We start from the raw sequence: 12,486 nt of genomic DNA, 5'->3' as shown, positions 1-12,486 counted from the left end.
GCCCGATGGCTCTGTTCCATAACCCAATACATCTGACCATTGAAGCTAGGTCCCTAGTCCCTGTGGTTTATGTCATAACATCAATTAAGTCATAGGTCAGAGGTGACTCTTTGGTCTCTCAAAAGCATCTTACACAACACAGAGATAGAGTAGGTAGAGGTAGACAAGAGGAGAGGAGTCCAGGGGTCTTCCCTTGTATAGCCAAATGTTATATAATGGTTGAACTGAGTAGTAGCTATGGTTAGGTCAGATGTGGTAACTTGGGTGGAGGTTGAGTAATGGTTGTAGGTAGGTCAGATGTGGTAACATGGGTGGAGGTTGAGTAATGGTTGTAATTAGGTCAGATGTGATAACTTGGGTGGAGGTCGAGTAGTGGTTGTAGGTAGGTCAGATGTGGTAACTTGGGTGGAGGTTGAGTAATGGTTATAGGTAGGTCAGATGTGATAACTTGGGTGGAGGTTGAGTAATGGTTGTAGGTAGGTCGGATGTGGTAACTTGGGTGGAGGTTGAGTAGTGGTTGTAGGTAGGTCACATGTATCCATTGTGCCTGGTGGCTGCTGGTGAGGGTACACTGGGTGCTGCTCGTGAGCTCACTCTCCCTCCTCCCTCAGTATAGCCGCTTCTCATAACTACAGGAAGACAACACACAGAGACAACTGTCAGGAATAAAAGTCAAGCTTAATTGAAACTCATATTACACAACATAAACTACATTGAGGGTTTTAAGAAATTGGTAGGGCTTTAAAAAAAGTAATGACCTTGATTTTTGGGTCTTCCTGAAAACAAAAAGGGACCAACAGAGAAAATTGCAGTAGGAAAAGAGTTAGAGTTGTGAGCACAGGGAGAATGTACTTACATGGCACAAAAGAATATCTATGATGAGAGCATGAGTCAGAGAAAGAGAGAAGACAGACATTGTGATGTTTTGCTTGCTTCAGTGCTACTGTTTAGCTCAGGGGCAGGCAATTCTATCCACAAATGGTCAGAGTAGGTGCAGGATTCTGCTCCAGCTAAAGCTGTGGCACATCCAAAACAATAAATCAACCAATCATAGTTAAAAGTGAATTACTTGCATCTGCTGTTACTGCTTTGGCTGGAGCGAAAGCCTGCACCCACAATGGACCTCGTATGGTATAACTGCCAATCCCCGGTTTAAGTAGCAACTCCTAAACAACATATAGCAAAGGAGATATGGACGCCACTGGTGAGAACAAACACACCCACTCACACACTACCACCCAGGCCAGAGATAAAGATAAAGGACATCGGACACAGAACATGGTACACAACAGGACAGGTTAGTCGATCACAGAGGAGAGTAAGCACAGGATCTACAACGAATACCACAGGACAGGATGTGTAAACGATGCCAGAGCCAGACAGGGGCAGACTTACGAGTGGAGCCCGTGTACTCCCCCCTCAACCTGAGCTGACATGGTCCTCTTCTCAAACTTCAGCTCCCCAGAGTACATCATGGACCTGGAATAATATACAACAATACAATTATATCACAACAATGGAACAGAGAGACACAGATCATATCAAAGTGGAATACAATAACACTATCTAACATCTGTTCAGACTTACCGCAGTATGCAGAGGCTCTTGGCTCCGATGTCTTGGCAGCCATGTTGTATGCCAGCGATGAGGTAGGGGGCAAACTTATGGATAGAACCTTTATCCTGAACTGACCCTGACACACCCTGAGCCACCTTCACCTTGTCCCCCTCACTGTCGAGATAAACACACAATCACAATATCCCTATCACTGCAAATAGACAACACACACACACCTTCTCCTCCTCACACCTCTGGCCTTTACCCTATTACTGGAAATGCACAAGACACACCGTGTCTCTCTCTCTACCTGAAGTAGCGTTTCTGGCTGCTGCTGTTCTTCTCCATTGCGTCCAGGGAGCCCATCCCGCGGTACTTCTTCAGCCGCACGCCATCTGAGAAGAAATACTCCCCCGGGGCCTCTGTGGTTGCCGCGAGCAATGACCCCATCATCACTGAGGGCACAGAGGTCAGAGGTGGAAGGAGGTGAAAGTCAGACCATCGATAGTATGGTGTACATTTTCCTGTTTGTGGGAAAAGGCTAATTATAATGCTCGGTGGGTTCAACACACACACACACACACACACAAATACACACCTGTGGATGCCCCAAGAGCGAGAGCTTTTACCACATGTCCAACGGTCTGGATGCCTCCGTCTGCAATGACGGGCACACCGAAGCGTCTGGCGTACTCTGCCACCTTGTACACTGATGTGCCCTGGGGACGCCCACACGCCATCACTGGCACACAATACAAACATAACACAAAGCAACATGTCAGCAATTTGACAACAAAGAGTTTGTCTTTTTAACTAAACATTTGTACAAACTGTACACTCTCCTCCCTCCTCATTTGCTGTTCCTCCCCAGTCTCTCGTTACCTTCCTGTGTGATGCAGATGGAGCCGCAGCCCATCCCCACCCTCAGAGCGTCCACACCCGCATCGATCAGATTCTTAGCCTGGGCTGCAGTCACCACTACACACACACACACACACAGAAAGAGACAGAGATACAGAGATACACATAGAGAATGTAAATTGGGAATGGGGAAGAAAGAAAGAAAGAAAATGTGTGAGATTAAAATGAAAGAGACATTGCTAGAGAAGGTAGAGGAGACTCACCGTTTCCTCCCACCACCTGTAGTTCAGGGTATTTCTGTTTGATGTAGTTGATCATGTTGATCTGATAGACAGAATTCCCCTGGGAGGAGTCCTACATGGTAAACAGACAGGGGTTAGAGAGGAGCGGAACCCAAAGATAAGACAAGTAACCAAAAATACAATATAAACAACTCAACCTCTTCCCCGGACCCACCAGCACTACCACGTCAACCCCAGCCTGCATCAGCAGGTCCAGTCTGCATTTGTCCTCCTCTCTAGTTCCGATGGCCGCTCCACACAGCAGCTGTTTCCTGGAGTCTTTAGAGGCAAGTGGGTAGTCTCGGTTCTTCTTCAGGTCTGTCCTGGCGATGATGGCAACTAGCTCATCACTGTCATTCACTATGGGCAGTTTACCTGAGAGAGACAGAAGTTCCAAACAAAGATTGATCTTTCGCCATGTCCTCTCTAAAGCGTCACTACAGGAAATGTTGTGTCACTACCATACAGTACCTTTCTTGCTGCGCTGCAGGATGTCGTTGGCCTCTTTCAGTGTGACGCCAGCTGGTGCAACCACTAAATCTTCCCTCTTTGTCATAGCCTGCAAGAATCAGCCATTCATGTAAACCTCACAGGAATAGTATTCAATTATACAAGAAATAGACTCATCCAGTTTACAATGTGTTTTGATAGTATATTGTCAATATTGGACGTGTACAAACAAACATGTCATCCCCACACACCTCTTCCAGGGGTCTGTCATGGTCTTTCTCTGAGAGGAAGTCAATGTCTCGGGAGGTGACGATGCCCACCAGCTTGCTGCCCATCTTGCCCGTCTCGGTGACAGGGATGCCAGAGAAGCCGTGGCGGACCTTGGCTTCGAATACGTCTCCCACTGTGTGGCGAGGACTCATCACCACTGGGTCTGTGATGAAACCCTGCTCAAATTTCTGACCACAAATAAATAAACATCATTCAGCGAATGTACATTTTTATTTATTAAACCAGCAAGTTTAAGTGTATTCATGTACTGTTACATTGTCAAATGACATTGTGACATGAGACTTAATACTGTTGATGTAACGATCTATCAATATACTGTATATCATCATGTTGTCCCACCGCTAGCCACCATCTTACCTTAACCAAGCGGACCTCGTTGGCCTGGAACTCTGGAGTACAGTTATGGTGCATGATCCCGATCCCGCCCATGAGCTATAACAAACAGAGCACTGACCAATCAGGGTTTGCCGAACAATCCAATCAGACTTCAATATGTGTCAACCAGAGTCCATGTATTACAAGACATATTTTATGTTTATGTATGGAAATAGATAAAAACTCATTACCACAATCAAAAATACCACTAGTAAATTAAGTTTTATAACAGATTTGTGGTCTTGTCTTATTGCTGTTGGCTGGCTGAGGAGATGAGGAGTGGCTCTATACTCACAGCCATAGCAATGGCCATGGAGGACTCAGTGACTGTATCCATGGGAGATGAGATGATAGGAGTCTTCAGGGTGATCTTCCTGGTCAGAGCTGAGGTCAGGTCCTAGAAACAGGAAGTAGAGGAGGAAATAGATAATTATCACATTACAGTGATCTGAGAAGAAAAACTTAACCATGTAAATAATGACACCCTGTCACCAAATACCAGTGACTGGAAGGCAAGACCAATCTGAACATGCAATACCTCCTCATTGCCATTAGATGGCAGCATGGACATCAGCTGTCCCTGCTCAGTCCTGTATGTACAGTCATGTACAACAGGAGACATACCCTTCTGCCAGTAGAGAACAAACGAGCTAAAAACACCAGCACCTGTAGCCTACTAAAGCAATTACCCCGGGCATGACTCTGACTCTCAGCCATGAGGGACTGGTGTTGCTATTCTCAGTGTTGTTGTGGAGTGAAGTGGTCTGGCTGGCTATGTTATCAGCCGAGAGTGCGTGTGTGTGTGTGTGTGTGTACACACGTTATTCAACAGAGAGGAACATAAAGCAGCTTCCTGTTCTCCTCAGGGAGGCAGAGAGGACCACATGAGAGGAGTGGCTGCACATACACACAGGGCTATACTGGGCTGTGTATGTATGGGTACGACATCATATGCCAGAAAACAGCAATGGAGTTGACTAAAGCAGTAGCATGGCTATGATACTGTAGCTTCTGTTGTTAATTAGCAAATAAAAGGTTAAGCAAACACACTGGATACTCACCACTTCATCAGAAATAAAGTCTATGAAACCAGGCAGAATCAGGAAATCACTGTAGAGGGGGGAGAGGGACAAAAAACAAATTAACAGAGAGAATATTGTGTGGTCTACGAATACTGACATATCATGTTGTCCTGAAAGGTGGATACACATCATTCTGCCAAACAGTGAGGGAACTGTTGTGTGAACACTTCCCACGCCTTGCGTCCCAGCACCAGTCCCTTGACCCCTGCCCAGCACAGTCACATCCCTAAACCCTCAACCACTTTGCATATCACACACTCTCACACAGAGTGGAAATAGAGCCTTTTTCTAATCCTCCCACTGTACTATGTGAGGATATGATGTTCTCTCTGTGTAAATCTCCATTAGGACTGATAACACAAGCCTAATATACTCATTCTAATTTGAAAATAAAATATTTCTCTTATGTAAGGCTGCATAATGATGATTATTCTACTGGTCTGGTCTCACCATATCAACATAGCAGTCAATGAATGTTTTTACTCTGTCAGTATCACACTAACACTTATAAGGTCTTACTGAACAAAAGTCTAAGTGGGTCTCTGCTGAGAGAGGATTTGTTATGTCTATGATACATTAGTGTGGTCATTAAGATCATACACAAGCCATATCTGTACATATTCAGACATCTATGAAATGTTTAACATTTAGGTGGAGGAGCACATGTCTACTAGTATCAGAACTAGGCCTACTACATATCATACTAATTTGAGTGTCCCGGATGTACTGTATGTTTACTATGCTGATCTATGAGACCAGGCTGAGTCACTCTCTGTCATACACTTTCAATTGGAAACATTTCAAGAATTTCAATCAAAATCATTGGAAATGCTCCTCTCTAAGTCTGGTAGAATGTATAAAAAAAATTGTACTTGTATGTGAGTCCATCCCCGATAGAGAAGAGCTGCTGAGCCGTCAGTCCATCTTCAGGCACGTACCCTGTCCCTCCACTGATCAGGTAGTCGGCCATGCTGGAACACACACACACGCAGTATATATACAGTACATGTGTGTATATATAAACTCAGCAAAAAAAGAAACGTCCTCTCACTGTCAACTGCGTTTATTTTCAGCAAACTTAACATGTAGAAATCTTTGTATGAACATAAGATTCAACAACTGACACATAAATTGAACAAGTTCCACAGACATGTGACAAACAGAAATGGAATAATGTGTCCCTGAACAAAGGAGGGGGGTCAAAATTAATAGTCAGTATCTGGTGTGGCCACCAGCTGCATTAAGTACTGCAGTGCATCTCCTCCTCATGGACTGCACCAGATTTGCCAGTTCTTGCTGTGAGATGTTACCCCACTCTTCCACCAAGGAACCTGCAAGTTTGCAGACATTTCTGGGGGTAATGGCCCTAGCCCTCACCCTCTGATCCAACAGGTCCCAGACATGCTCAATGGGATTGAGATCCGGGCTCTTCGCTTGCCATGGCAGAACACTGACATTCCTGTCTTGCAGGAAATCACGCACAGAACGAGCAGTATGGCTGGTGGCATTGTCATGCTGGAGGGTCATGTCAGGATGAGCCTGCAGGAAGGGTACCACATGAGGGAGGATGTCTTGCCTGTAACGCACAGCGTTGAGATTGCCAGCAATGACAACAAGCTCAGACCGAGGATGCTGTGACACACCGCCCCAGACCATGACGGACCCTCCACCTCCAAATCGATTTTTCTCCAGAGTACAGGCCTCGGTGTAACGCTCATTCCTTCGACGATAAATGATCTGACCATCGCCCCTGATGAGACAAAAGCGTGACTCGTCAGTGAAGAGCACTTTTTGCCAGTCCTGTCTGGTCCAGCGACGGTGGGTTTGTGCCCACAGGCGACGTTGTTGCCGGTGATGTCTGCCTTACAACAGGCCTACAAGCCCTCAATTCAGCCTCTCTCAGCCTATTGCGGACAGTCTGAGCACTGATGCAGGGATTGTGCGTTCCTGGTGTAACTCGGGCAGTTGTTGTTGCCATCCTGTACCTGTCCCGCAGGTGTGATATTCAGATGTACCGAAGCTGTGCAGGTGTTGTTGCACATGGTCTGCCACTGCGAGGACGATCAGCTGTCCATCATGTCTCCCTGTAGCGCTGTCTTTTGCGTCTCGCAGTACGGACATTGCCATTTATTGCCCTGGTCACATCTGCAGTCCTCATGCCTCCTTGCAGCATGCCTAAGGCACATTCACGCAGATGAGCAGGGACCCTGGGCATCTTTCTTTTGGTGTTTTTCAGTAGAGTCAGTAGAAAGGCCTCTTTAGTGTCCTAAGTTTTCATAACTGTGACCTTAATTGCCTACCGTCTGTAAGCTGTTAGTGTCTTAACAATCGTTCCACAGGTGCATGTTCATTCATTATTTATGGTTCATTGAACAAGCATGAGAAACAGTGTTTAAACCCTTTACAATGAAGATCTGTGAAGTTATTTGCATTTTTACGAATTATCTTTGAAAGACAGGGTCCTGAAAAAGGGACGTTTCTTTTTTTGCTGAGTTTATATATCACACACAGTGAATTCGGGAAGTATTCAGACACCTTGACTTTTTCCGTATTTTGTTACCTAAAATTGATTAAATAGTTTTTTTTCACCTCAATCTACACACAATACCCCATAATGACAAAGCAAAAACATTTTTAGAAATGATTGCCCATTTTTTTATTTTATATATAAAATCACATTTACATAAGTATTTACTCAGTACTTTGTTGAAGCACCTTTGGCAGCAATTACAGCCTCGAGTCTTCTTGGGTATGACGTTGCAAGTTTGGCACACCTGTATTTGGGGAGTTTCTCCTATTCTTCTCTGCAGATCCACTCAAGCTCTGTAAATTTGGATGAGGATTGCCGCTGCACAGTTATTTTCAGGTCTCTCCAGATGTTTGATCGGGTTCAAGTCCGGGCTCTGGCTGGGCTACTCAAGGACATTCAGAGACTTGTCCCGAAGCCACTCCTGTGTTGTCTTAGCTGTGTGCTTTGGGTCGTTGACCTGTTGGAAGGTAAACCTTCGTCCCAGTCAGAGGTCCTGCGCAGGTTTTTCACCACTTTGCTCCTTTCATCTTTCCCTCGATACTGACTAGTCTGCCAGTCTGCAACTGACACCTCCATCTGCAACTGGATCCTGAACTTCCTGACGGGCCGCCCCCAGGTGGTGAGGGTAGGTAGCAACACATCTGCCATGCTGATCCTCAACACTGGAGCTCCCCATGGGTGCATGCTCAGTCCCCTCATGTACTCCCTGTTCACCCACGACTGCATGGCCAGGCACGACTCCAACACCTTCATTAAGTTTGCTGACGACGCAACAGAAAAGGCTTCACAACAGTTTTTACCCACAAGCCATAAGACTCCTGAACAGGTAACCAAATGGTTACCCGGACTATTTGCATTGTGGGCCCCGCCCCCCAAACCCTATTTTACACTGCTGCTACTCTCTGTTTATCATATATGCATAGTCACTTTAACTATACATTCATGTACATACTACCTCAATTGGCCCGAACAACCAGTGCTCCCGCACATTGGCTAACCGGGCTATCTGCATTGTGTCCCACCACCCGTCAACGCCTCCTTTGACGCTACTGCTACTCTCTGTTCATCCTATATGCCTAGTCACTTTAACCATACCCACATGTACATACTACCTCAATAAGCCTGACTAACCGGTGTCTGTATATAGCCTTGCTACTGTTATTTTCAAATGTCTTTGTACTGTTGTTCTTTTTCTTCACTTACCTACACACACACACCTTTTTTCGCACTATTGGTTAGAGCCTGTAAGTAAGAATTTCACTGTAAGGTCTACACCTATTATATTCGGCGCAAGTGACAAATAAACTTTGATTTGAAAAACATCACCACCACCATGCTTCACTGTAGGGATGGTGCCAGGCTTCCTTCAGAGGTGACGCTTGGCATTCAGACCAAATAATTCAATCTTGGTTTCATCAGACCAGAGAACCTTGTTTCCCATGGTCTGAGAGTCCTTTAGGTGCCTTTTGGCAAACTCCAAGCGGACTGTCATGTGCCTTTTACTGAGGAGTGGCTTCCGTCTGGCCACTCTACTATAAAGTCCTGATTGGTTGAGTGCTGCAGAGAGGGTTGAGCTTCTGGAAGGTTCTCCCATCTCCACAGAGGACTTCTGGAGCCCTGTCAGAGTGACCATCAGGTCCTTGGTCACCTCCCTGACTAAGGCCCCTCTCTTCCCGATTGCTCAGTTTTGCTGGGCGACCAGCTATATAAAGAGTCTTGGTGGTTCCAAACTTCTTCCATTTAAGAATGATGGAGGTCACTGTGTTCTTGGGGACCATAATTTTTTTGGTACTCCTCCCCAAACAATCAGAAAGGGGATTCATCAGAGAAAATTACTTTACCCCAGTCCTCAGCAGTCCAATCCCTGTACCTTTTGCATAATATCAGTCTGTCCCTGATGTTTTTCCTGGAGAGAAGTGGCTTCTTTGCTGCCCTTCTTGACACCAGGCCATCCTCCAAAAGTCTTCACCTCACTGTGCGTGCAGATGCACTCACACCTACCTGCTGCCATTCCTGAGCAAGCTCTCTACTGGTGGTGCCCCGATCCCGCAGCGGAATCAACTTTAATAGACGGTCCTGGCAGCAATATCCTTGCCTGTGAAGCCCCTTTTGTGTAAAGTAATAACGACGGCATGTGTTTCCTTGCAGGTAACCATGGTTGACAGAGGAAGAACAATGATTCCAAGCACCACCCTCCTTTTGAAGCTTCCAGTCTGTTATTCAAACTCAATCAGCATGACAGAGTGATCTCCAGCCTTGTCCTCGTCAACACTCACTCTTGTGTTAATGAGAGAATCACTGACATGATGTCAGCTGGTCCTTTTGTGGCAGGGCTGAAATGCAGTGGAAATGTTTTGGGGGGATTCAGTTCATTTGCATGGCAAAGAGGGACTTTGCAATTAATTGCAATTCATCTGATCACTCTTCATTCTGGAGTATATGCAAATTGCCATCACACAAACTGAGGCAGCAGACTTTGTGAAAATTTATATTTGTGTCATTCTCAAACCTTTTGGCCACGACTGTACGTAGTTGTCTTTCTACAGCCCCTAATTTTTTTTTTTACCTTCATTTTACTAGGCAAGTCAGTTAAGAACAAATTCTTATTTTCAATGAAGGCCTAGGAACAGTGGGTTAACTGCCTGTTCAGGGGCAGAACGACAGATTTGTACCTTGTCAGCTCCAGGATTCAAACTTGCAACCTTTCAGTTACTAGTCCAACGCTCTAACCACTAGGCTACCCTGCCTCTGAATGGATAGGGGATGACATCAAAACAACACTAATTTACCTTCAGTGTGGTTGTTTACCTTTCAATTAGATAAATAGCTTGGCTCTGTAATCTGGAAATGTTGATGAACCTACAGACTCTATAACCCTGTTAATGGAAAGTCTTTCACTCTGTGTGACGGTCAAGTAGCAGGTAAGAGGCTTTAGTTACGTCACTGTCTCCTGATAGCAGATAACTGGGATTTATAAAGCTCACTGACAACGTCAATGACAACACCTTGACTGGCAGATGGATGTTTGGTAGTTCATTAATGTAGATGAAAGCCAGTAATTCACTAGGCCAGTGGGGTCTGGCACCTGGGACCGAGCTAGGGCCTAGTTGTTGACTGATGGTTAGAGCAATTGGAGTTTAGATGATGACGAATGGTATAGGCGGACTAGTTTTGATTGTTACCTGTGTGTGTGCGCGTGTGTGTCTGGCTCACCTTTCAGGTTCGTATCCGGCTTGGATGCGTGTGGCATTGTATCTCTGTGCGGCCGTCTCGTGCCCGTGGCCGTGAGGGTTGGTGTGCGTGTAGGCTCCACGAGGGTTGGAGTTGGGGTGTGTGTGTTCCCCTTCACGTGGCGGGAGGAGCGGCCTGGCAGGCTCAGTGTCACCAACTATACGGCGGTAGTCGATCTGGTAGGTGTCTTGCTCAAGCTCACCAAACCGGTCATAGCCTTGACCCTCCATCTCTGAGAAATCCAGGGCTAAGGCCTCCACGGTCGTCGTCTCTCACACACAGACCTGACTGACCCCTTTCACACACACACACAGACCTGACCGATCCCTTTCACACACACACACTCATACACACAACCTGACTTACCTCTCACACACATACACAACCAATGCCTCTGACACACTTGAGGCCTCTATCAAGTCTCACATGCACATTCAATGCCTTACAATTACAATTTGTAAGTCGCTCTGGATAAGAGCGTCTGCCAAATGACTTAAATGTAAATGTAAATGTACAATGCCTCATTCACACACACCTGGCATATCACGGACACCTGCACACCCAACGCCACTAGAACAGACTTCCCCAGAGTGTGTTCTTTCTCTAACACACTGCTTACATGAGTGGTCTGTGTCCATTCACTGCCACAGTCGTTATCAGAAATACACAGACACACTGTCTCACAACTGTGTCAATTAAATAGCCCTCCTCTAAATCCTCCTGTCTCTGTCTTTGGGGTGTTCTCCTGTCTCTCTGCAGATACAGTCTATGGGAGATAAGGCCTACAAGTGGGAGCTCTGGTGGTCCTGAGACTGATGTACAGAAAGATGGAGAACTACCTCTCTCTTCGTTAGACAGAAGTAGGGAGGGTGGGTCACGCTGCAGGCTCAGGAGTTCTCTGAGGAGGAAACAGTTGCAGTGAGCTGAAATCCTAGGTCCTGGGTGAGGCTGAGTGAGTGTCCCCTGGATGTCCTCCGGTCAGGCAGGGTGGTGAGTCCCAAAGGGGAGAGGGAGCTGGGAGGGTAGATCAGCCCCCCTAAGGCCTGGAGAGCTTTGGAAGCTGAGCTAGTGGAAATGTGAGAGCAGTTTGTTCCTGAGACTACCAGCCTATTTTTCCTCCTCTCCTGGCTTAGCTCTGTTTGTGACAGTTGTAGACGTCAGTCCTACAAAGAGGATTGGAGGAATTAAAGCAGGAGGGGCAACTGGCTGGAGGGAGAGATGAGAGAGGGAGTGAGAGTTCAGTGATAGAGAAGGGGTGGAGGGAAGGGTTGGGGGTGGAGAGCTGTAAAACACACTTTCCCAGTATCTCCATGGTGAGGGGTGTGTGTTACTAGTCTCAGACTGTATTTTGTAGGCAGGTTACCTAAATGTAACTCTGTGCTCTGCTGAAACCATTGACTGAGGGGAGAGTGACTGGGTTTCTAGGGGCATTTTCAGGAACATCATCTGCAGATGATTAGTGCTTGTGACAGTTGCTGAGGGATTGGACCAGCAAAGCCTATTTAATACTCACTTACAGTCTCTTTCTCTCCCATTCTCTTTCTCTTTCTTTCTCCAGTAGCCTCTCCCCTCTAATCCCATTGACCATATTGAAAAAAAAGTATTCGTATTTTACTCTGTGGATGTAGCCCGATCTGTATTCCACATGTAATACAAACATGCATTTTCTTACATAACACAATGGAACGCCACAAGTACATTTGTTTCCGAACTTCCACCACTTTGTGCCCCGCTGAACTCTTTTTTTAAATTAATATTATTAATGTGCCCCGCTGAACTCGCCCCAAGTGGCATCCGTGATGATGACGTCTAATAAACGTGACAGCCA

General features: G+C 46.1%; 1 protein-coding gene across 4 annotated transcripts; it reads right to left on the bottom strand.

Annotated features, from left to right (window-relative positions):
- Positions 1-521: 521 nt before the first annotated feature.
- LOC135508697 (inosine-5'-monophosphate dehydrogenase 1a) lies at positions 522-5,868 on the bottom strand. 4 transcript variants are annotated; one of them, XM_064928928.1, is made up of 14 exons: positions 5,765-5,868; positions 4,877-5,001; positions 4,111-4,212; positions 3,798-3,872; positions 3,401-3,607; positions 3,171-3,258; positions 2,875-3,074; positions 2,682-2,772; positions 2,440-2,535; positions 2,156-2,299; positions 1,868-2,012; positions 1,588-1,731; positions 1,396-1,479; positions 522-629 (listed from the first exon to the last, which is right to left on the bottom strand). In XM_064928928.1, the coding sequence occupies exons 1-14, from the start codon at positions 5,865-5,867 to the stop codon at positions 608-610; spliced, it is 1,626 nt and encodes a 541-aa protein (XP_064785000.1). In that variant the 5' UTR covers position 5,868; the 3' UTR covers positions 522-607. The 4 variants fall into 4 exon arrangements, with proteins under 4 accessions (XP_064785000.1, XP_064785001.1, XP_064785002.1 ...); XM_064928929.1 differs by having other exon boundaries at positions 4,877-4,925; positions 5,770-5,868; XM_064928930.1 differs by having other exon boundaries at positions 3,813-3,872; positions 4,877-4,925; positions 5,770-5,868.
- Positions 5,869-12,486: the final 6,618 nt, after the last annotated feature.

This window comes from Oncorhynchus masou, chromosome 22, assembly GCF_036934945.1.
Source record: "Oncorhynchus masou masou isolate Uvic2021 chromosome 22, UVic_Omas_1.1, whole genome shotgun sequence".
In the NCBI taxonomy this organism is placed as follows: Eukaryota; Metazoa; Chordata; class Actinopteri; order Salmoniformes; family Salmonidae; genus Oncorhynchus; species Oncorhynchus masou.
Note: the sequence above shows the minus strand (reverse complement) of the source record. Positions and strands in the feature narration are given on the sequence as shown.